Genomic DNA, 26034 nt, shown 5'->3' on the forward strand with positions numbered 1-26034 from the left:
TATGTCATTATCTGCGATTGTAGCATTGTCATTATCACTGATGTCCTGACGGAGGCGCGCCGTGTCTGGCCACCAGACCCGACTCAGCGCCGTCCGAGTTACGTCCTGATAGGCAGAGAATAGTATATATTAGTAGCTCCTAGTTCCATGCACAGACAATAGTTGGAAATGACACGTCCACCAGGGGGAAACCTTGACCAGGCTATGTGGTGAGGATGCCAGTATGGACATTTTTTTTTGGCACCATTCAAACGTGCTGATAACGGATGATTTCGCCGTTCCAATGCAGAGATAACGGTCGAATCCGCTGTCCGTGCAGCCATATACCGGAAAGCAGCATTCAGGAGAATTCCTTTCTTTTCCAAAGTCTCCTGAACTTGAACGCAGCATTTTTGCGGTGAACAAATTTGTTTCTAAATCCAATCCGTCGTTACACCGCATCTCCACTAGCTAAAGAGTGCTGGGCTGCGCCCCGAAAATAGCTGATCTACAAGCTCTCAACGCGTCGCGCTGCGACGCGTTGAGAGCTTGTAGATCTGCTATTTTCGTCCCTGCCTGTCAGCGTGCAACTTGAATGTTGCCGAGTTCGACAGCTTCAAACGCTGAGATGAAACAGAACGGTGGTTTGCAGAAACATAGAATACAACGGCAATGTTTTTTACGTTGCGGCCGATCGTGGGGAGGGAAAAAAACATGTTAGTATATACTGTACGAGCCTTGAAAAGAAAAAATATATATTCTCTTCTACAAGCCAAAGTGCTTTTATTGGATGTGAATCATCTCTACAGTAGAAAACAACAGTCATCACAAAGCATAATGAACATCATCACAAGGTGTGTGTGTGGGGGGGATGTGTGTGTGTGTGTGGGGGGGGGGGGGGGGGGGGGATGTGTGTGTGTGTGTGTGTGTGTGTTATCTCACCACTTAAAGGCTTCCAGCTGGATCAGTGTGTTGCACGTGAAGGACGGACAATGACCCCCAACACACACACACACCCACTTGTGCGCACACGCACCTTTGAGACCAGCCTGTGGTCTTTACAACATTGGAGGATTTAAATTAATTAGCATGACTCAGGACTACAGTTCAGACAACATGTGAGCGCACGCACACGCACACACACACACACACACACACACACACACACACACACAATCGTGAATACATACTTGAATAATGAATTACCATTCATGACCCCCTCTAAAATGAGACGCTGCATATCAATGGGTTATACTCTTTGACCCAATTATGACAGTCCAACACAGCTTGTACATTCAATGCTACACGTGTCTCACACACACACACACACACACACACACACACACACACACACACACACACACACACACACACACACACACACACACACACACACACACACACACACACACACACACACACACACACACACACACACACACACACACACACACACACGTGTGGCCTTGTAACCAGGCTCAGCTGTACTCCATCAAATAAGACTCTCAAGGCAGCAATAATATTAGCTACGTTCTGTAAGACAAGCACTGCATACCAGCCATGTGTGCAGACAGAGGTGGACGGAATACTCCACCCCATGCACTTGAGTAAGAGTACAGATACTCTCCTGGTCAAATACTCGACCCCATGCACTTGAGTAAGAGTACAGATACTCTCCTGGTCAAATACTCGACCCCATGCACTTGAGTAAGAGTACAGATACTCTCCTGGTCAAATACTCCACCCCATGTACTTGAGTAAGAGTACAGATACTCTCCTGGTCAAATTTACTACACTACTACAAGTACAAATGTAGCTCAGTCAAAATCATACTCAAGAGTAAAATATAGTAATAGCTTTTAAATATACTTAAAGGGGCATTCCACTCATTTTCAACATTTTACTATGTCATTAATATAACTTAGAGCTGTTTTTTATTATTTCCACACAACAGCTCTAAGGTATATTAATGACATAGTAAAATGTTGAAAATGGGTGGTTTTCCCCTTTAAGTATTCAAAAGTACATGCTTTTAAAGAAATACTTTAAAAGGACCGTTAAAACAGCGGCGTAACATCATTACCGTCTCCATAACATCTACACCACACCAAAAGCCCACAACATCATTAACCAATTTTCGTTCTCGTTCTCAAACATTTTCATGTCAAGGACCCCCAAACATATATGTATTTGGCCGCCGACCCCCATCTGAAAATATGTTGTTCCAGGGACGCCCCTCCCAGAAGCAAAGATTTGAGTTAAAAACGTTCGCTCTGAAAGAATATATTATATTTTCACGATTTCTCAAAAATAGCAGACCTACAAGCTCATAGTGCGGCACGTAGTGCCGCGCTATGAGCTTGTAGATCTGCTATTTTTCAATAGCTAAAGTTTAAAATAATGGTTAAAACACCAACAGGGGTTCCCGCCCAGAATGGGTTAAAGACACCAGCCGTCCCGCAAATACCATGTTCCCAACTACTGCCTTCCAAAACACGCTACCAGAGCATCAAATCTCGTACCACTCGTCTCAGTAACAGTTTCTTCCCCCAGGCTGCTGAACAGCTGACCTTGAACTGTATATTGCACTTTGTCACTTTACTTTGCACTTTTTGTTTTTGTGTTCTTTCTTTCTGCCCTATAGCGGTTTGTTTTTTGTCCGGTTTACACTGGTGTCTATAAGGCCTCACTCAGACCTTTACTGCATTGCTGTATGCTTGTTGGATGAATGTTGTGTAGTGTCATGGCCGCCCCAATGCATTTCCAATGGGAGTCACTACAAACCATGTGACTTCCATTGGAAATGCATTGGGGGCGGCCATGACACTACACAACATTCATCCAACAAGCATACAGCAATGCAGTAAAGGTCTGAGTGAGGCCTAAGGGTGCACTCACACGGTTAATGCAATTCTCGTGCTCGTTGGATGCATTTTGTGTTGTGTCATGGCCGCCCAATGTATTTCCAATGGAGGTCACATGGTTTGACACAACATTGTGTTGTGTGAGGGGGAGGGGCGCAGTCGAAACACCCCTCCCCCTCACACAACACAATGTTGTGTCAAACCATGTGACCTCCATTGGAAATACATTGGGCGGCCATGACACAACACAACAAGCATCCAACGAGCACGAGAATTGCATTAAAGGTGTGAGCTCACACGGTTAATGCAATGCTCTGTGCTCGTTGGATCAATGTTGTGTAGTGTCATGGCCGCCCAATGTATTTCCAATGGAGGTCACATGGTTTGACACAACATTGTGTTGTGTGAGGGGGAGGGGCGCAGTCAAAACACAGTTGAAAGCCATACAACAGACCCCTCCCCCTATGTTGTGTCAAACCATGTGACCTCCATTGGAAATGCATTGGGCGGCCATGACACAACACAAAATGCATCCAACGAGCACAGAGCATTGCATTAACCGTGTGAGTGCACCCTAAGACAGAGTGCTCGAAGCTAAATAATGTCATTGTATTTATACTCTGTATGTATATGATTAAATAAACCTGAACTGATGTGCTTGCTAGTAGAACACACTAATATACAGTTTTATTTTAGAAAAAAAGTACTCTGTACTTTACAGCCTTCCTAGAAATGCACTCAAGTACAAGTTAAATATCTGTCTGAGTAAGGCCTCACTCACACGGTCGCAACACTGCATTGCTGTTGTGAGTGTCATGGCCGCCCCAATGCATTTCCAATGGAGGTCACATGGTCTGTTGTATGGCTTTCAGCTGTGTTTCGACTGCCCCCTCCCCCTCACACAACACAATGTTGTGTCAAACCATGTGACCTCCATTGGAAATGCATTGGGGCGGCCATGACACTACACAACATTCATCCAACAAGCGCAGTAAAGGTGTGAGCTCAGCCTTAGAGCAATAAGTATAAAAAAAGAAAATAGAGTACAGATCCTCAGAATTCCTCAAAGTACATTTGCTCCGTTACTGTCCACCACTGTGTGCGTGCGTGCGTTTGTGTGTTTGTGTGTGAGTGTGTGTGTTTGTGTGAGTGTGTGCGTGCGTGTGTTTGTGTGAGTGTGTGCGTGCGTGCGTGCATTTGTGTGAGTGTGTGCGTGTGCTGTTGAGTGTGTGTGCGTGCGTGCGTTTGTGTGTGTGTGTGTGTGCGTTTGTGTGAGTGTGTTTGTGTGTGCGTGTGTTTGTGTGTATTTGTGTGAGTGCGTGTGTTTGTGTGAGTGCGTGCGTGTGTGTGTGAGTGCACGTGTGCGTACAGACCATTCTCTGGATGCTAGGCTAGTGTAGCGTCTCATGTGGAATACATAGCCCCCCCCCCCCCATCAAGTTAATTATCAAAATGTCATCGGCCGGTCCTCCACTCCTGATAGGCTGCTGGGGAGGGACGGAGGAGGGGCAAGAAGAAGGGATGCTTGAGAGCGGAGGAGAGGGAGATGCGATTGGTGGGCTCGTACTGCAGCATGGCCTCCAGCAGGTCAAAGAACTGGACGTGTTCCGCTCCGCTAGCCAGCAGGTAGCTCTAACACATAGAAACACACAGTGATTGATTGATTGATTGATTGATTGATTGATTGCACTGCGGTGGAAAAAGTACTCACAATTTCTGAGTGGCCCTCCTATATACATGTTTAATGTTGACTACAGAGGACTTGGAGGTTGACAATGTACGTGTAGCTCCCCCTGGTGGAGTAACTGTGTACATCTAGAAAAGTGACTGACTTCACTAGACAGTATTTTGGGTACCATAATCACACACTGCTACTGTGTGTGTGTGTGTGTGTGTGTGTGTGTGTGTGTGTGTGTGTGTGTGTGTGTGTGTGTGTGTGTGTGTGTGTGTGTGTGTGTGTGTGTGTGTGTGTGTGTGTGTGTGTGTCTCTCTCTCTCTATATATAGAGGTTTACATAAATGTGTCTCACCCTCAGAGGTTTACATGAATGACCTGTCTCACCCTCAGAGGTTTACATTAATGACCTGTCTCACCCTCAGAGGTTTACATTAATGTGTCTCAGCCTCAGAGGTTTACATTAATGACCTGTCTCACCCTCAGAGGTTTACATTAATGACCTGTCTCACTCCCAGAGGTTTACATTAATGACCTGTCTCACTCCCAGAGGTTTACATTAATGACCTGTCTCACCCTCATATGTTTACATTAATGACCTGTCTCACCCTCAGAGGTTTACATTAATGACCTCTCACCCTCAGATGTTTACATTAATGACCTGTCTCACCCTCAGAGGTTTACATTAATGACCTGTCTCACCCTCAGAGGTTTACATTAATGACCTGTCCCACCCTCAGAGGTTTACATTAATGACCTGTCTCACCCTCAGAGGTTTACATTAATGACCTGTCCCACCCTCAGAGGTTTACATTAATGACCTGTCTCACCCTCAGATGTTTACATTAATGACCTGTCTCACCCTCAGAGGTTTACATTAATGACCCGTCTCACCCTCAGAGGTTTACATTAATGACCTGTCTCACCCTCAGAGGTTTACATCTGTCCATGCCGTTGCGTCGAGGTTTATAGTTGTCCCTCCAGTCCAGACCTCTATGACGGACGTAGCCCAGCTTCCTGGACGGACAGACGGACACACAAGCATACAAGGTCACATCATGTCTGCTTCCCTTTGTGTGTGTGTGTGTGTGTGTGTGTGTGTGTGTGTGTGTGTGTGTGTGTGTGTGTGTGTGTGTGTGTGTGTGTGTGTGTGTGTGTGTGTACACACACGTGTGTGTTATTACCTGCTGGTGTGTAGCATCTTGGGAGGTAGTGGACCTAGAATCTTCTCCATCATGCCCAGGTGTTCTCTGTTGTCATGAGTCTAAAACACAGCATGGACCAATCAGTAATCAGATACTCTCTGTTGTCATGAGTCTAAAACACAGCATGGACCAATCAGTAATCAGATGCTCTCTGTTGTCATGAGTCTAAAACACAGCATGGACCAATCAGTAATCAGATGCTCTCTGTTGTCATGAGTCTAAAGCATGAACCAATCAGCACACACACACAGACGGTATGGACCAATCAACTGAACACACACACACACACACACACACACACACACACACACACACACACACACACACACACACACACACACACACACACACACACACACACACACACACACACACACACACACACACACACACACACACACACAGGTATGGACCAATCAACACACAGCATGAACCAAACACACACAGAGACAGTACAGGCACACTTTAGCGTCACGAAGATGCCAACGGTCGCGAGCGGCAGGCGTCTCTTCCTGGTTTTTAGCAAGGACTGTCTAAAGAGGACGAGACGCGAAGTACATATCATGTCACGTCATTGCATTTTACCTTTTATATTAACGTTTTAACAGCAAATGGAAAAGTAAGTCCCAGCATGGATCATCACACAGACAGTAATGTTGGTCGGACGTGACATATGTACAAGCATCTCTCCTTTCATTGGCATCACGCATTGGCATTCTGCCGCGTGGGTGGAGCTTCAATTTCCATCCACCAGCCGTCTAAAAAAACCAGGAAGAGACGCCTGCCACAAGCGGCTTATTTGCCGCACCTTGACGCCCAAGTGTGCTTACACCCAAACTGCATCCACACGCAGTCGCGTCACAAAGATGACAAATGCTGCTCGCAGCAGGAGTCTCTAAGAGCAGTTACCTGGTAGAGTGTGCATCCCTGGTAGTATTCAAACAGGACACAGCCTATACTCCACACGTCACACTGATGACTCCAACCCAGCTCTGTGCGCACACACACACACACACACAAGGTTAAAAAGTTTGCTCTGCACTGTTGATTCCGATGCGGTTTTATCAACATTATAATATTAATGCGTTGATTTTATAGAACGCGCACGCACGCACGCACGCACGCACGCACGCACGCACGCACGCACGCACGCACGCACGCGCACACGCACACGCACACGCACACACACACACACATTGTTACTGCATATCAATGGAGGTGTACACACAAATCACATTCAGGACTAATTTAAGCTGCAGTACCCAGTATGACCTCCGGGGCACGGTAGTGTCGCGTGGAGACCACAGCAGAGTGGTGCTCCTGGTCGAAGGTGGCGCTCCCGAAATCCACCAACTGAACCGTGCTGTCCCTCACCCTCCTCTCATGTCGCTTCTGATGGAGGGGAGGGGAGGGGAGGGGAGGGGAGGGGAGAGGAGAGGAGAGGAGAGGAGAGGAGAGGAGAGGAGAGGAGAGGAGAGGAGAGGAGAGGAGAGGAGAGGAGAGGAGAGGAGAGGAGAGGAGAGGAGAGGAGAGGAGAGGAGAGGAGAGCCAGGGTTTGATTTGTGCAAAGGAAAACAGTGGGGGTACATATAGTCTTAAGAACTTAAAGCTGTTATAAGCAATAATATGTCAACATTTTAATGACCTTTTTTTTTTTTTTTTTTTTGTGCATTCTTTTTCTGCATTCAAAGATTTTCCTAGAAGCTTTGTCATTGGTCGATTTGCCTGTCTAGTTCCTGATTGGTTAGTCATTGCGACCTGTTTTTGTTTTTCGACCAATGACAAAGCTTCTAGGAACATCTTTGAATGTAGATTGCGGCCCCCTAGATGTGTCACAGAGACTCATTTTTTTGGGGAGCGTTCTACCCATTGCTGGCTGTCTGAATACAAAAAAAAAATCACACCCGTGTGAACTGAGTGGTGTAAGGTATTATATAGCCTGATCAGCTGTGGTCTGACGTAATGTCTGACGTAATGAAATCAGCATCAACCAATCAGCATCAACCATGCTCATTTTTTGGTACGAACAGACACGTAGACTAACAAAGCCAGTTGTAGGAGTGGTTTACACCACTCAAAAAAAAGACATAATTTTAAACCCCATATACACTACTGACAAGTGAAAATATTTTTTTTTAAAGTACACAACATGCCCAGCTCAATCATAAATTATTTAAATCATCTGTTCTAAATCCTCACTTAATTGGTCTAGTTCAAACACATCCGCCATCATATGAAACTTTAAAAGCAACAACGGGGCTTTTGTATAAATGTCACTCATAATGTACAGATGTAGAACAATACCTGTGATAGGTTGTACACCGTGTCGTAGTCTGAGCTGACAAACAACACGTTCTCCGGCTTCAGGTCTGTATGAGTTAACTTGTTATCGTGAAGAACTAGAGACAGAGAGAGAGAGAGAGAGAGAGAGAGAGAGAGAGAGAGGGAGAGAGAGGGGGAGAGAGAGAGAGAGGGAGGGAGAGAGAGAGAGAGAGAGAGAGAGGGGGAGAGGGAGAGGGGGAGGGAGGGAGAGGGAGAGGGAGAGGGAGAGGGAGAGGGAGAGGGAGAGGGAGAGAGAGAGAGAATACATACTGTATGAATATCGTTGCCGTTGGGTGGGAACCATAAACCATTTTTTATTAAAAAACATTTCAAGGAGATTTAAACAGCAGATCTTGTGAGCTTGTTAGATTTGCTACTTTCACTACCTTTGTGCTACACTCTTGAGTCTTGTATGGTGGAGTAGTAGGGCATAGAGCAGAGTCTTGTATGGTGGAGTAGTAGGGCATAGAGCAGAGTCTTGTATGGTGGAGTAGTAGGGCATAGAGCAGAGTCTTGTATGGTGGAGTAGTAGGGCATAGAGCAGAGTCTTGTATGGTGGAGTAGTAGGGCATAGAGCAGAGCAATAATGCTCAGTAGATTAATTCCTCAGTTGTAACAATGCTTGTTGGGAATAACTTTTATACCTTTTAAGGAAAGCCTGTTTATTTACCTTTTAAATGGTTCCCCATTTAGAAAGAACATGCAGGATGAGCAGCATAGATATTACAAATTAAAAAATCACACCTGTGTGAAGTGAGGGGCGCTCTTATCATCGTACATCATCAAAAAAAATAAAACACCAAAAGGGGTTCCCGTCCCCAAAATGGGCTAATACTACTCACAGCTGACGGCGTCACAGATCTGGTGGGCCATGTGTCTGATGTGATGGAGGGGGTACGGCACAAAGCCGTTGCTCTTCAGGAAGTCAAACGTGCTGAGAGACAGCAGCTCGAAGACGATGCATACGTGACCCGAGTGGTTGAACCAGCACAGCATCTGGACACAGTGGCTGACAGGAGAGACAGGAGAGGACTAGTTAAACCATCTGGAGGACACAGTGACTGACACACAGATAGGAGAGGACTAGTTAAACCATGTGAACACAGTGACTGACAGACAGACAGGAGAGGACTAGTTAAACCATCTGGAGAGGACTAGTTAAACCATCTGAAGTGACAGTGACAGACAGACAGACAGACAGACAGACAGACGAGGACTAGTTAAACCATCTGAAGTGACAGTGACAGACAGACAGACAGACAGACAGACAGACAGACAGACAGACAGACAGACAGACAGACAGACAGACAGACAGACAGACAGACAGACGAGGACTAGTTAAACCATCTGAACACAGTAACTGACTGACAGGAGAGGACTAGTTAAACCATCACAACATCTGCACCAATAGGTTATTAAAGTTAACTAAAACTAACTAAATAAATGAATAAAAACATTTCCGTTAACTGAACTAAATAAAAAAGTAGGAAAGGAAAAGAAAAACGCTAACTGAAACTGTATTGTGTTTACAAAACTAACTAAAACTAAACTTATTTAATAGACAATTGTATTTATAAACTTAAACTGTAACTGAATATTCTTTTTTTATATGCTATCTTTTAATGAGTTGTTATTACACAATATTTATTCTGGCCCCTTTTCAGGTAAGTCAGGTGCAGGATTGAAAAGGGCCAAACAAAAAGACAGACTCACTTTCCCTTAAAAACAATAGCTGATCTACACGGCTACTTGCACATTGGTTTAAATTATATACTACTTGTAAGGGTAGGTACCCTCACAAAAAACATGCAGTAATCCTGGTCCCTAAACTGCCTCCCCCTGGCCAGCCGGGGCGCCTGATGGAGGGGAAAGGAACTGGTTGGAATAACGTGTTCCTTCCATGAGCTACGTCCGGCCGGGGAAACTACCCCGGCCACCTGATACTACTATCAGGTGAAAAGAAGCAGCTTGGACTCCTCATGCATAGAAGGAAGCATGAGATAAGTCCGATGCCACCCCAGGTTGGCAGAAGAAGTGTAGCGCCCAGGATTACATATAATTGACACTGACTGGGTAAAAAAAAATGGGTTGCAAAATCGTGGGATAGAAATTATTAAAAAAAGATTTATACTACTTGTAAATAGCAGATCTACAAGCTCTCCTGCCCAACAGCGACTATACATTCTGTGTGGTTTTGTTAGGGAGAACTGACTGCTGCTTCAGAGGGTCGCTCTCTCTGATCTTCTCCAGAACTTTGATCTCCAGCTTGGCCGCTTCTCGGAACTTCTCCTGGCTCTTGATGACCTTCACCGCAGTCTGAGGTCCTCCTCTGCAAAGCACAACCCACTAGTATTAGAAGTATATACTTCTAATACTAGTAATAGTAGTAATAGACTTCTAATAATAGACCACTTCACCACTTTCCAACATCTCTTCATATAATTAGTCCTCACTAATGTTCATGATAAAACACCACCATTTTTTTCCTACTAAATCTGTGTCTCATAGGAGGGCTCTGGGCAGTTCGGACACCCGTCCACCAGTGACATCATCATTAGGCAGATTATTTTTTAAACAAGATTTGTTTTAAAATATATTTAGATTTGTATTATCGTGAGAACGATGGCTTCAACTTTTGCATTGCAACTTTTCAGGAAAAGAAAGCCTGCCGTTTCTATTAGCTTGGATTCACCATCGATGATGTCACTGGTGGATGGGTTTCTGAACTGCCCACAGCCTTCCTATGAGACACAGACTGAGTAGGAAAAAATTGGGGTATTTTATCATGGACATTAGTTAGGACCAATTATAGGAAGAGAAGTTGAAAAGTGGTGAAGTGGTCCTTTAACAGTAACCAATACTGTAACAGTAGTAGTCACCAGGGACGTGCAGAGCCTGTTAAGAGAGGCATGGGCTGAAATCCCCGCAAGAGGGCACTCACAACGCGAAAATAGCTGATGCGACGCGTTGTGAGCTTGTAGATCAGCTATTTTCGGAACGCAACCCAGCACTAGTGGAGATGCAGTGTAACGACATGGATTTCTAAACCAATTTGTTCAGCGCAAAATGCTGTGTTCAAGTTCAGGAGACTATTCGGGAAAAAAGCAATTCTCCTGAATGCTGCCTTCCGGGCATGGCATGGAAAGGACTAAAGGAGTGGCATTTGCATTGGAAGGGGCAGTTGTTTTACAGACCGGGGTAAAATGGCAGGGGCTGAAGCCCCCTTTGATGTCTATGTGTGCACGTCTCCTGGTAATCACACACGCAGTGCTGGCTCCAGGCACAATTCAGCGGGGGGGTGGGCGTACATTTTTTCCAATGGGGGCACATTATTTTTCCCCAACTATGTATAACAAATACTCGCCTATACCTTAGAGTATATATTAATAGAGACGGCACCGGATTTCTCCTCCCATCTACCTGCTCAAAAGCGCATGAGGCGATTTCACTCCTCCTTCCGGGTAGGAACAGAGTGCATTCTGGGATGGATTGCCTCAATAACATGAACGTGCTGGCCATTGACTATCATTGCGGCATTTACGCGCGTTCACGTATGAAACATAGCGTTCACGTGTCATGGGCCCAATAACATGAACGTGCGCAATGATAGTCAACGGACCAGCGCTGGCTCGAGCTGCAATGCCAAATTCGGCCACTATGTCCATTTCGCCTCAGGGTTTCCTCCGGATGTCGTCTCTATTAATATATACTCTAAGGCCTATACATGAATAAACACAGTGATGTGTTGAAAAAGCCATGGCTACAGTATAGGGCTACAAATGCAGCAGCACCAACGACAACAAATATAATTATGTTGAGCACTGTATAATCAATTAATTTGAAAATTTATATATTTATAATAATAATAATGAAGAACATATAGATTTAACATTTGTAAAACGTACAAATATTGGTAGGGTACTACTGGCCAAACTGGACTAGAGGGGCACAAAGTCCAATCTGGGTGGACGACACACACACACACACACACACACACACACACACACACACACACACACACACACACACACACACACACACACACACACACACACACACACACACACACACACACACACACACACACACACACACACACACACACACACGCCTGAGGAGAAAGGTGTTAAGTGTGCTTTAGGAGGATAGCGCGGCGGCGGGGGTCACATTTCAGGTGGTGATTAGTGAGGGCGATGGTGTCAGATGTTGGCCGACGGAAGGCGGTTCGAAGATATTTTGCCCACCATGTCAAGCCTCTGTTGTTTGCATTGCCTTCATACTAACTGACATTCCCAAACAAGTAAGACGCGCGAACGCGGGAAGCGAACGCAGCTCGTAAATTGCAATAACAACAATTAGATTAATACGATTTTGTTTTTAAGTTACGTTTTTTTAAGTTCTTTTTTTAGTGTGTGTATGTATGTGTGCGTGTTTTTTTGTAATTTATTTTAAAAAGTTTTCTTTTAAAGTTTTTTTTTAAGTTAAGTTTTTTTTAAGTTAAGTTTTGTGTGTGTGTGTGTGTGTGTGTGTGTGTGTGTGTGTGTGTGTGTGTTTGTGTGTGATACAGCTGCGCCCTCTGGTGGCGGGCGGGTGGTGTTACAGCGTGACACACACACACACAAACAGACAGACAGACAGACAGACATGTTCTGCTAGGTCTCATAGTTAGTGCTCATTGCGTTTGCAATAAGACACCTATATAGCACTTTGCCACTTAGGATAGAGGGGGTGAAACGAGAGGGGGTTATTATTGGCTAGTATAGACCCCTGGGAGACTGCGAGTATATTGGGTTTAAGTAGTTAAACGATATACAAGGTTAGTCCAAACATCTTGAACGGCGCTGAGTTTTAAGAGCCAAACTCAAGTTATGAGGCACTGTGTGTGCTGCCGAGTCACACGGCACTTGAAACCCTATAAAGGACCTAGTGTGTGTCTGTGTCTTTGCCCTTGTGTGCATGTGTGTGTCTTGTGTGTGTGTGTCAGTGTTGTTTTTGGCAGCACATTTTGATTTTAGTTTTAGTCATAGTCTCTTGAATAGCTTTCATTTAGTTTTAGTCACATTTGAGTCACCTGGAATGTTTTAGTGTTTAGTCTATAGTTTTAGTCAACTAAATGTCATAAGATTTTAGTCGACTAAATCTACAGTTGATTTAGTCGACTAAAATGCGTTGTGACGGGACTTGATGCCGTCGTAATGACAGATTTTTTGCTGAAAATAGCCGATCTACAAGCTCACAACGCGTCGCGCTGCGACGCGTTGTGAGCTCGTAGATCAGCTATTTTCAGCATGCAACCAAGTGTAAAATAACTTATACTGGATCTCTTGTCCACTAGTCTCCTCCTAACATTTTAGTCTAGTTTGTATTTGTTGACAAAATTTTCAGTATATTTAGTCTCAGTTTTAGTCATCATAGCTTAGTTTTTTATTTAGTTTCCATTTAGTTTTCCTCAGTGGAAAAAGGTAGTCGACGATCATTGTTTGTCATAGTTTTAGTCGACGAAAACAACACCGGTGTGTGTGCGTGTGTGTGCGTGTGTACTGCATGAGTGAGGGAGAGAATATGAGCACGAATGTGTATGCATGTATGAGGAGTGAAAAAAGATAAAACTTTGGGGCACGGCACCGCTAAAATATCTAAATGCGTTCCGTATTGATAAACCAATCCTATGGTTTGTGATATTGTCAAGAAGCAAATGTTACCTAATTACAAAAGAAGCTAGACGATAAATACACAGTAGGAATCCCATCAAATGGGTTTTCTAAACGTCATCTTCAACATGACTATTAGCATTATATGTCTTTGCTTAGTGTAAAGCATTTTTTTTGTCTTTTCTGCTCAGTAGGCAATGTACTTTTATATTCTTTGATGTCCTTTTTTACTTTTTTTTTAAATAAATTCATATACAGTAGCATGTAAGCCTCATTGTGCACAACAACTAGCTGTCAACTCTCCAGAGGAAATAACTAGCATAATTATACATATACAGTTGTGCAAAATCAATCAAATCAAATCAAATCAAATCAAATCAAATCAAATCAAATCAAATCAAATCAAATCAAATCAAATCAAATCAAATCAAATCAAATCAAATCAAATCAAATCAAATCGTGTTAGAGCAGTGGTCCCCAAACCTTTTTGGCCGTGCACCCCCTGTTACCTCCTGACCTAGCTGACGCAAGCCCCCAACACTATAAGTCTCGTTGTATTTAGCCAAAAATGATAAATATTTTAATACGATTATGGCAAATAATCAAAGAATGTCACTGCACTGCAGAGACATGCAGCTGCTGTAGTCCCACAGCTGCTCTATACATCTCCTTACAACAGTGGGTTATCAGATTATGCAGTTGGTACAAAAATAACACCATAAATCCGCCATTAACCTTTTCATGTCACACACCCCCTAGAATATGGGTTCCCAAAGTGGGGTCCGGGGACCCCTGGGGGTACTTGAGGGAGTTCCAGGGGGTACCTACTAGCTCAATTCGAGATAGTTAGGAACCAAATGGACCCTTATGGGTCTGTAACTCTGAGAGTGTACAAATGGAACCAAATGGACCCTAACGGGTCCATTTGGTTCCATTTGTACACTCTCAGAGTTAAATTAACAGTGGTTTTACAATATAAATTGGGGTACCATAGATAGAAATGCCATTAAATCGGGGGTCTGTAGCATAATGCGTGTGAAACTGGGGGTCCATGAAATGAACATGTTTCGGAATCACTGCTAGAGCCGTAGAAATCCTCCCTTATCGGGGTCACTGGCATATGTTTTCAAATGGGGGGTCCGTGGCCTAATAAATGTTGATTTGGGGGTCCTTGACACGAAAAGGTTTGGGAACCACTGCGTTCGCGCACCACAAGGGGTGCACGCACCACAGTTTGAGAACCACTGTGTTAGATTAGAGTACAGTATGCATTCACCTGTACAGTACAGTATGCATTCACAGTACAGTATGCATTCACAAAGTTAAAGCAACAGTACAGTATGCATTCACCTGCCATGGTCCACACACTGCAGCACCTTCCCAAAGGTCCCTTCCCCCAGGGTGTTGACCACCTCATCTGAAAACACACATTATCATCGTACACACCACTATAATACACACTGGAAAACATTACATTAACACTCGTCTAGATATCCCATTTTGGGCGGGAACGCCCAACATTGGGGACATCTAACCCTTTCGGTGTTTAAAGCATTATGTTATGCTTTAGCTGTTGAAAAAATAGCAGATCTACAAGTTCGTAGCGCGGCACCGAGTGCCGCGCTACGAACTTGTAGGTCTGCTATTTTAGAAAAATCGTGAAAATCTTTTGAATATATATTCTTTCAGAGTGAACATTTTTAACTCAAATCTTTGCTTCTGGGGGGGGAAGACATTTGTGACCAGGTCTAGCAAAATGGTCCTCATCTCGCCTATAATGAAAAGGCAGAAAATCTAAAATAAACTTGATTTTTTTTTTTGTGATTTTCGTTTTTTTTCTCATATTAACACAGCTTGAATGTTGAAGAAAGTTTTCATTCCAACAGATTATTGATTTGGTCAAATTAAATGTATACATTTATAAATTAAAGTAGGCTAGCCAGCCAGGGGATTTTCTCAGCTTTGGGTAAAACAATCATTTTAAAATGGTCATATCTCCTATTTCATTGAATGATACATGATATGAAAGCTTACATTCTGTACTTTAATAATCTGTAAAAAACTGAAAAATTACTCTGGTCGAGATGAGGCCCTATTTGCCAGACCCGGTCACATTTTTTAAGAATCGTCCTCAGGTCTAAATGGGTTAAAGGTGTATTACAGTACGACCACACCGTCTTAATGGAAGAGGAAAAGGCTTTATGATCAATAAAAGTCATTCACTAATTCACTGAAGTGCGTTGAACTTCTCTTTGGAGGTACAGTCCGTTTCTAGCAAAAATGTAACTAATTCAGCAGCAGTAACATTAAAGGAGAATTCCATGCTAGAAGGCTTTCTTACCTTTCATACATTTCTTTGTAGTCGTTACGTCCCCACCAAAGAGGTCCAGGTGTTTTTTTGTGCAAAAACTCCTTATTGGCTATTTCCCCTACCATAAGCCCTCAATTAATTGCATTGAATTGAATGGGAATTGAATGGGGCTATGGGGTGTTGTGCTAATTTGCTTATTTCCATCGAAATAAGTAGTAAAGTGTGCCGCTTGGGATATGATTTACATTATGAAGAGAGGATATATACAAAAAATATATAATTTTGAGCGATGGAAATAAGCGAATTAGCACAACACCCCATAGCCCCATTCAATTCCCATTCAATTCAATGCAATTCATTTAGGGCTTATGGTAGGGGAAATGGCCAATAAGGAGCTTTTGCACAAAATAACACCTGAACCTCTTTGGTGGGGACGTAACAACTACAAAGAAAGGTAAGAAAGCCTTTTAGTATGGAATTCTCCTTTAAGCTCTTTCTCTCAGTCAGTTGATGATTCTTGATGATTATTTTTCAAACACAGTTCTTATATGAGGCGATCTAAAATCCCCCCTATGGGGATCACAATGCAAATAAAAAGGACATGAACCTGTGGATTTGCGCCCTCTACCGATATCGACGTCAGACTTCGGTGCTCTGTACAAAAACACGAGGTCCTCACTCGGGCATAAAGCAACTAGTCGACTAGTAAATCCAGTAGTCGACCTTGTTGGTACTAGTTGACTAGTTGATAAGAAAAAATATATATATTTTATTTTTATTTTGTTCCCGATTTTGTAGGCCTCAAGATCAGGTAGATTATAGTTATAGTCACCAATGTACAAACTTTTTAAAAATATACAAATATCTATTTCCCCCCCAAAAAACGACTAGTAAACTAGGCAACTAGTCAACTAGTTTATGTCTCTTATTTTACCCCCTTTTAAGTTGTTTATTAATTATTTCTGTGAACGTAACCATGTGATCCCTTTCTTTGTAGTTTCTTAGTTATGTACTCAACCTATTGGTTTTATACCTGTATATATGTTGTGTGTATCTTAGTTATGTACTGTGTACAAAAAGCTATACGCACACCAAAGTCCTTGTGGCGGTGCCGGCACAAGGGAGAAAACTGTAGAGTAAATCTTGAAAAAACAAGAGGGTGACCGCAACGCCAATAGCCAGAATGCCAATATTTTATTAGGACAGCAGGTAAGACAAAAATGAATCCAACGTTTCGGCGGTTAAGCCTTCATCAGGGAATACAGAGCACATAATGGTTCACACTTAAGTATGGTGCCAGAGAGTCATGCAGCCAATCAGAAGGGGGTAGGGGAACACGGGTTAAGTAAGACCTGTCCCTATGATATGAGAGGTAGGGATCAAGGTCATGTGGTGTCTCAAGTTCACATACAAAGGGAGTTTATCTCAAAGATGACTATAAGGCCTCATAAGGGGCTCTGGAATATACATTCCTTGTCATAGAGACACTAGAATGTATCTGAGAAATACAACAGATATACAATTGTGCAATAATAGAACCATACAACAGCGAAATCTATACAAAATGTATACAAAATAAAATACATAATTAAATACATTCAATGCAATCAATATAGAAAAATATTCAAAGATTTGTTGTGGATTAAATCCATGTACTGACAATAGACCTGAATGCCCCTCTTTATGATGGAGTAAGCCTACAGTATAGTTATAGGTCACCTGCAGGTGAAAAGGGGGAAGGCGGCCATTACAATTAGGGTTAAAAGATGGGTTTACCAAAGATTAATTAAAAGGTTAAGTATTAGGTACAACAATATTTTAATTGTATTTTGTACTAATATTATTGTACCTAATACTTAACCTTTTAATTAATCTTTGGTAAACCCATCTTTTAACCCTAATTGTAATGGCCGCCTTCCCCCTTTTCACCTGCAGGTGACCTATAACTATACTGTAGGCTTACTCCATCATAAAGAGGGGCATTCAGGTCTATTGTCAGTACATGGATTTAATCCACAACAAATCTTTGAATATTTTTCTATATTGATTGCATTGAATGTATTTAATTATGTATTTTATTTTGTATACATTTTGTATAGATTTCGCTGTTGTATGGTTCTATTATTGCACAATTGTATATCTGTTGTATTTCTCAGATACATTCTAGTGTCTCTATGACAAGGAATGTATATTCCAGAGCCCCTTATGAGGCCTTATAGTCATCTTTGAGATAAACTCCCTTTGTATGTGAACTTGAGACACCACATGACCTTGATCCCTACCTCTCATATCATAGGGACAGGTCTTACTTAACCCGTGTTCCCCTACCCCCTTCTGATTGGCTGCATGACTCTCTGGCACCATACTTAAGTGTGAACCATTATGTGCTCTGTATTCCCTGATGAAGGCTTAACCGCCGAAACGTTGGATTCATTTTTGTCTTACCTGCTGTCCTAATAAAATATTGGCACTCTGGCTATTGGCGTGTGCGGCCACCTTCTTGTTTTTTCAAGATTTCCTCTATATCTTAGTTATGTACTCAACTTATTGGTTTTATACCTGTATATCATTTATGTTGTTTGTATGTCTGGCCTCGTGGGGAAAGATGGTGGGTGGGTGGGGAGGATGTGGGAGAAAATATAAAAACAAAGCGTTGTATTTTCTTTCTGTGAAACTTGCATAATATGATGTCATACTCTTTGAATAAAATGTGTTTAAAAAAAAAACTAGTCAACTAGTACAAAATGACTAGAAGTGAATGCCCAGAAGCATCCCATCGGTGGGGCAGTTTGTTTAACGGCACGATGGCTGGGGGGACACACGGTGGTGACCTTTGACCTACATGTGTCCCGCAGGAGGTCTCCGGTGTTGTAGAGGAGGTGACCGTCCTCGCTGTCTCTGCTCCGTCCCCGCCTGCGGCTCCGCTGGGGTCAGAGGTCACAGTTAAAAAGGGTACATGAGGGGGGGGGGGGGGAAAGAAGAAAAATAAAAGTAAGTTAAATATGAATACACATTAAAGGAGCATTCAGTGATTTGGGTGATTTGGAAAACCACCCAGTCCGCCCCGGTAACAAAATGTGCACATGCACGCTCTACAGTGGGGGGAAGTGCAACAGGCCAACAGCATGTGCACCAAGGCCCGCCCCCACTCGATCATGATTGGAGGAAGGCCCCACTCATCCTGATTGGATGAAGGTTTTGCCACCCGCCACCAAAACTGAAACTAGGGTTTTTTGACCCCAGGGGCTCACTGGGGACAGGGAGGAACTCCTTATATGGTCAGCACACTCTATAGTAGGGAGGATTATCCAGAAAAAAAGAAAAAATAAGTGATATTTGAATTAAGTCAAATCACTGAACATACCTTTAAAGCTGCTATAAGTAATAGTATGTCAAACATTTTATTATCTTTTTTTTTTTCTTTTTTTTTTGGGGGAGCGTTCTACACATTGCTGGCTAACTGAATACAAAAAAAGAAAAAAAAGAAAGGTCATTAAAATGTTGACATAGCAGCTTTAATCACGTTAAATTTAGTGTCCCTATTCTGGGGGGAAAGCATTCAGCGGAAATGGGGCGGCAGTGGCTCAGGGGGTAGAGTGACCGGATGTTCCCAGTTCGAACCCGGGCTCCCCCAGAGTTAGTGTAGAAGTAGCCTGGAACTCACCTATGCTTTTTTATGGCATAGGCCGCTCCCGGCAGGATCCACCGGGAGAAACTATGCGCAGCTGCGCGACATGAGACTAATTACTTAGAGCGACAGAGAGAGAGAGGAGTGTGTGTGTGTACATGTGTGCGTGTTTGTGTCAATTTAACAAAGGTGCAGACGATCAGAAATCAGCAGAGAGTGAGAGATGTTTACGCTACTCTAGGCCGAATTGAAGTGGACTCGGACCCAGACTTTAAAAAAAAAAAAAAACGTGTCCTTGAGCAACACCCCTAATTGCTCCCGATGTGCAGGTTGGTGCCTTGCATGGTTTCCGCCGGGTAGCATCGGTGTATGAATGTGTATTAATGGGTGAATGTAATGCACAATCTATGTAAAGCGCCTTGGATAAAGGCGCTATATAAATGCACCATTTAAAAAAATAATAATAATCTTGTAGATCTTGTAGATCGGCTTTTTTTTTGGCAAAGAGATTTGGCATCGCCGAGTCACGCGTTACCCGATAAGCAAACAAAAAGTCATCGGGCAGGGAGAGCCATGGGGAGAAAAGTCGTAAAAGTCATTATCGGCAGGAAATTGGGATTTGTAATTAATTACTAATAAAAAAATAATCACATATAAAAATTTGACCCAAGCAATTATTTTCAATTAAAATGTGACATTAAAATTACTGTAAATAATGAATCAAAAATGTATCTGTTAGAAAGTCCCAGCCCTATAGTTCGAACCCACACTCGAAGTCTCGAACCCTCAGCCAGGGCATGCGGTCGCAGCGGCCATAGACATATAAACCTAGACGCCCCTTTCCGGCTCTGGAGCGTATGTGCTTAAGGGAGGGCAAAAACTTTCCCGAGATTCCTTGCGAAGCCCCGCGAAAGGAAGCATGAGCGTGCGTCACAGAGCGCATGTTCGGGTCTGTAAGTCCCGGAAAAGATGAGCTGTGTGATTGGCCAGTAATCACTTGAGTGGCAGCGTGACGTAAACGTGCCTTCCACAGTTCCGGCGTATACTTCCTCTCCCAGTGTAAATTCCTCCAACGAACTGCAGCGGCAAATGAGGCATCTATTTATTTAAAATCTATGGCAACGTGTCCCAAAATGCCAAATCAAATGGGCTTTAGATCTGAGCCAAGTCTCCTGCAGTTTGGTGCGCCCTGAAGCCTGTCCTAGACGGACGGACGAACGGACGGACGTTTCCAGACGTACAGTTGGAGGCCATCGATATTGTCCTTTTCTTTTTGCTGAGGTTTGCGTGATCTACGCAAAAGGACAGTTAACCCATTTTGGGCGGGAACCCCTTTTGGTGTTTTAAACATTGTTATAATTTAGCTATTGAAAAATAGCAGATCTACAAGCTCATAGCGCGCCACCGAGTGGCGCGCTATGAGCTTGTAGATCTGCTATTTTTGAAAAATCGTGAAAATATTTATTTCAGAAAACTGGAGGATTTAGAAGGATTTTTTTAAATTTTGAGGTCAGGCCTAAATGGGTCAAATGATAAGGGACAATATCGGTGGCACCCAACTGTACAAACAGATGCCGATGATGAAACCACCCTGTTGTCTCCATACAAAGAATGCAAAGAACAGAGTTAATGCGCCCTTGGGCAGACTGTCCTTGCCAAGTAAGTAAGTAAGCCTTGCCGAGCCATGAGGCCCACAGGGCAGGAGCCCATCACCCCCTACACCCCCCTGGACATGTATACAAGTACACCCTGACGCAGTTTTAGTCACCTGGAATGTTTTAGTGTTAGTCTAGTTTTAGTCGACTAAATATCACAAGATTTCAGTCGACTAAATCTACAGTTGATTTAGTCGAACAAAATGTATTTTGGCGGGCCTTGATGCCGTCGTTTTCACTTGCTGAAAAAAGACGATCTACAAGCCCACAACGCGCGCCACGTTGTGAGCTTGTAGATCGGCTAGGTTCAGCATGGAACTAATTGTAAAATGACTTATACTGGATCTCTTGTCCACTAGTCCCTTCCTAACATTTTAGCCTAGTTTTTATTTGTTGACGAAATTGTCAGTATATGTAGTCTTAGTTTTAGTCATCATAGTTTGTTTTTATTTAGTTTTCATTTAGTTTTAATCAGTGGAAAAAGGTAGTCGACTTACATTTTTCGTCTTAGTTTTAGTCGACGAAATCAACACTGCCCTGACGCTAGCATGTCTCGGGGGACTTACCCACAAGCCAACCCATGATGACGCTGAGTGCCAAGCAGGGAAGGCACTGGGTCCCATGGTCTTTGGGACCCAGTCTTTGGTATATATATGACCCTGGCCACAGGGGATCGAACCCCCGACCTCCCCAGTCCCAGGGTGGACACTCTATAACCACAACGCCACTGAGCTATGTACTTGTCAAGTGCACTCCATTAACCCTGGCATCCCGATCGTTGAGCTTGGGAGGTTATAGGTGAAAATGTTTACAATCGAGAGACTCTAAAGTGAGTGGATCGAGTTCACAAACCCTGGCTGGCGGTGGCGGGTACCAGGGACCTTTTGAAGTTGGACGGGACTCGGATGGTGGCCGCTGGTGACGTTTTACAAGTTCATGAGAACCCGTCTCTCAACAGCCCATACAGATCTACAGCTGTGTGTGTGTGTGTGTGTGTGGCTGTGTCAGTCTGTTCCTATCAGCTGTCAGCCTGGTATTAATATCACACACCAACAGTGCTGAACAAGCGACTTCTACATGTGAGGTGGTGTGTGTGTGTGTGTGTGTGTGTGCGTGTGTGCATGCATGGTTGGAGAGAACACAGCACATTAGGAGCAGCATGAAGTAAGAAACTAGAGCATCGTGCACACATACACGCATGCACACATACACGCATGCACACATACACGCATGCACACATACACGCACGCACGCAGTGTGGGTTGTTGTTGATACTTCAGGACAGACACGGAATGCAGAAATAATGCTAATATAATATGCAAAATATGAGTGTTTAGTTTGTGTACATGAGAGGAGATTGATTGAGCTACAATTATGAATTGTGTATTATGCATTATTACTAGTATTATTTTTTGTATCATTACCGCTATCGTAAGTAGTGGAATTAGTAGCTATTCCACTACCACCGTGAATGCATGATGTAACACACATTTCACATGCCATTTCATGGTCAATTATTTGGAACCATGTTTACAGTCTAGTCCCGTGAATAAACCCCCCAATTCAGAATATTAAGAGATCATGAGTGGTTCCACTTAGTCATCATCGTACAACGAAAAGTGACGATATCCTATCTGCAAGCTCACAACACCATGCATTGGAATGTTGTGTTGTGATCTGTTATTTTTGTTGTTTCTCCAAACAGGGATGCCAGTGTTACATCTTTCACACATCATATGGCGTTTTCATTGACTGGCATAATGACACGATGGACTATGCATACTGTTGGTTGTATTGTATATACATGAATATACAAACCTTGAAAAATGAAAGTAACATATACTCTCCCCCTAGTAAAGTTGTGATAGTTGCGAACGCAGTGATTGCGAACGCAGTGAGCATTTACTATGAGACCCAGCAGATCATGTCTGTGTGTCTGTGTGTGTGTCTGTCACGCTGTAACACCACCCGCCCACCACCAGAGGGCGCAGCTGTATCACACACAAAAACACAACACACACACACACACACATACGCACGCACACACACACAACTTAAAAAAAACTTAACTTAAAAAAAAACTTAACTTAAAAAAAAAACTTAAAGGAAAAACTTTAAAAGGAAAAACTTTAAAAAACTTAACTTAAAAAAAACTTAACTTAAAAAATCTTAAAAAACACAAAAAAAGAGAACTTAAAAAAACCCTTAAAAAATTACGTAATTTATTCTAATTGTTGTTTTTGCAATTTACGAGCTGCGTTCGCTTCCTGCGTTCGCGCGTCTTACTTGTGATAGTATAGCAGTAGTACGCATGAGCACTGTTAGTATTAGGCATATTATTTGAAGATACTCACTGACAGGCAGAGGCACAAACAGTCCAGGAAACTCTTCAACACGGAAGACAACTTCGTCTTCCCCATCACAGAGAAAGACAGACACACGGCGAGGGACAGAGACACACACAGACACACGGACAGAGACAAGAGAGAGACGCAGAGACAGGAAGACTCGGGGACAGACAGACGGACGCGGGCACAGGGACACAGACTATAACCGAGATGTGGAGATGAGAGATAGACAGACTGAGACAGACAGAGACAAAGCCCCGGGAGAGACAGTCACACACAAAGAGAGACAGACACAGGAAGAGAGAGGGAGAGAGAGAGTGAGTTGGTGATGGAGAGAAGAGGTGGAATGTGTAGGAAGCGACAAAGGGTATAGAAGAGGTCAAGAAAGTGAAGACAGGATACAGAGAGTTAAGAGAACAGTTATGAGAAAAACAGAGACAGACAAACAAGACAGAGAGGCAGACAGACGGACAGACAGAGAGAGAGAGACGAGGGGAAAGTATCAGACAGAAATAAGAGGAGAGAGAGGAGTGGAGATGGAAGGAGAGGAGGTTACAGTAGGAGAGAGAGACGGTATTAAGACAGATACTATTAATAAGTGGTTGGTCAGGACCTCCGGGGACTGAGAGATAATGAAGGGAACAGAGAGAAAGATGAAGAGAGGAGGACGGTACATGATCTCCTGCCCCCTGCTGGTGGGTTTTCCCTGTAAGCCCATCTTCTCTCGAGTCTTCACACATTATATTTATACATCACCTTTAAGGAGTACTTGGATTTCACAGCGGGCTGAAAGTAAAGTCTATGCAGGAGCTTATTAGTTGTGGTGCGGCCGGTGTGGTGGTGGTCTTAACCCATTTAGACCTGAGGACGTTTCTAAAACATGTCTTCTAAATCCCGACAGTTTTCTGAAAAAACCCATGTTTCTGTGTCAGTGGTGCTCAAGCATTTTCATGTCAAGTACCCTAAAAAATATATGTATTTGGCCGCCGACCCCCATCTGAAAATATTTTGTTCCAAGGACCCCCCCCAGAAGCAAGATTTGATTTGACTTAAAACGTTCACTCTGAAAGAATATATATTCAAATATTTGCACCACATTTTCAAGACTTTTCAAAAATAGCAGATCTACAAGCTACTACCTACTAGCGTGGCACCGAGTGCCGCTCTATGAGCTTGTAGATCTGCTATTTTTCAATAGCTAAAGTATACCATAATGCTATAATATAAAACCAAAAGGGGTTCCCGTTCCGAACGGGTTAATTCCTCGTCTCTCCCTTCCCTTGATCCGTCTTGGTGCTTATGTTTCAGGCCCCGTGCCCCCGTGCGATTGCCAAGGACCTCTCCTCTGCTATGTTGGGAAAACGTGTGCCAGTGGGTTAAGGTTTCATGACTGAGTTGGAAGGAAGCGACGTCCCGATCACGTTGCCCTCTCGTAGGGATTGCTGCTTCAGCCAGAGACAGCCAGCACACCGACCGGATTGGAAAATTGATCTGCGATTGCGGAGCCACACACACACACGTGTGCCATTGCGGGGATATACACTCAATCCTCTCTGGAATCTATGGTATTTTTAGTTTTGTTTTGTCATGCAATACTGTAGTACTTTGTGACTGCACTGCTGACCCTTACTGGGTTTGGTCTTGGGGGGGGGGGGGGGGGGGGGGGGGGGGGGGTGCCGACGTGTCTCCGATACACACAACCTTTTCCCCCACTTGACGGTGAGGGGTTTCGGCAGGAGAGAAAGTAACGCTTTTGGGGGCGGAAGATGCTACTCCTCTCGGTTCCGCAACCCCTGCTGAAAAGACTAAGCAACGTGTACGGCATTCTGCTTCTACGGGCTGACAGCTTGGAATAAACTCCCATTATTACACCGATAGGCAGCCTCTGTAGATGGCTTTTTAAGCACAGCTCCGGTTTGCCTTATTCACTGCTATTTGCGCTATTACTTTAATGTTTTATGCTTTAGTTTTGTATTAATTATTACTATACTGTAGGTGTCATTAATACGACCCTCGTCACGCAGCTGCAAACAACCAATTGTGTTCGTCGTCACTTAGAATGACTTGTCCAAAATAAATAGTGACGTCGGTTTGAAACTGGTCATACAATCTGGCCCAATTAAATATAGCGTTCAACGGTAGGTTTCGGGATATCCACTTTGTGGACATCATGAAGGCAAGAGTCAATTCCCCAAAAGCTCATAGTTGGTTCAAGCTTAACCCATTTTGGGCGGGAACCCCTTTTGGTGTTTTAAACATGTTGTAATTTAGCTATTGAAAAATAGCAGATCTACAAGCTACGAGCTTGTAGGTCTGCTATTTTTGAAAAATCGTGAAAATATTTATTTCAGAAAACTGGAGGATTTAGAAGATTTTTTTTTAATTTTTAGGTCAGGC

The 26034-nt window shown here is 43.4% G+C and overlaps 1 protein-coding gene across 1 annotated transcript; it reads right to left on the reverse strand.

The window, feature by feature from the left end:
* Positions 1-4298: 4298 nt before the first annotated feature.
* On the reverse strand, positions 4299-23898 carry LOC306924905 (dual specificity protein kinase CLK2-like; the record flags this gene model as incomplete). The annotated part of the gene is made up of 11 exons (XM_079503588.1): positions 23644-23898; positions 18849-18930; positions 15046-15112; positions 10257-10373; positions 8887-9053; positions 8027-8121; positions 6985-7114; positions 6632-6714; positions 5702-5781; positions 5444-5534; positions 4299-4475 (listed from the first exon to the last, which is right to left on the reverse strand). The coding sequence occupies exons 1-11, from the start codon at positions 23707-23709 to the stop codon at positions 4299-4301; spliced, it is 1155 nt and encodes a 384-aa protein (XP_079359714.1). The 5' UTR covers positions 23710-23898.
* Positions 23899-26034: the final 2136 nt, after the last annotated feature.

This window comes from Electrona antarctica, assembly GCF_951216825.1.
Source record: "Electrona antarctica genome assembly, chromosome: 6".
NCBI classification, from domain to species: Eukaryota; Metazoa; Chordata; class Actinopteri; order Myctophiformes; family Myctophidae; genus Electrona; species Electrona antarctica.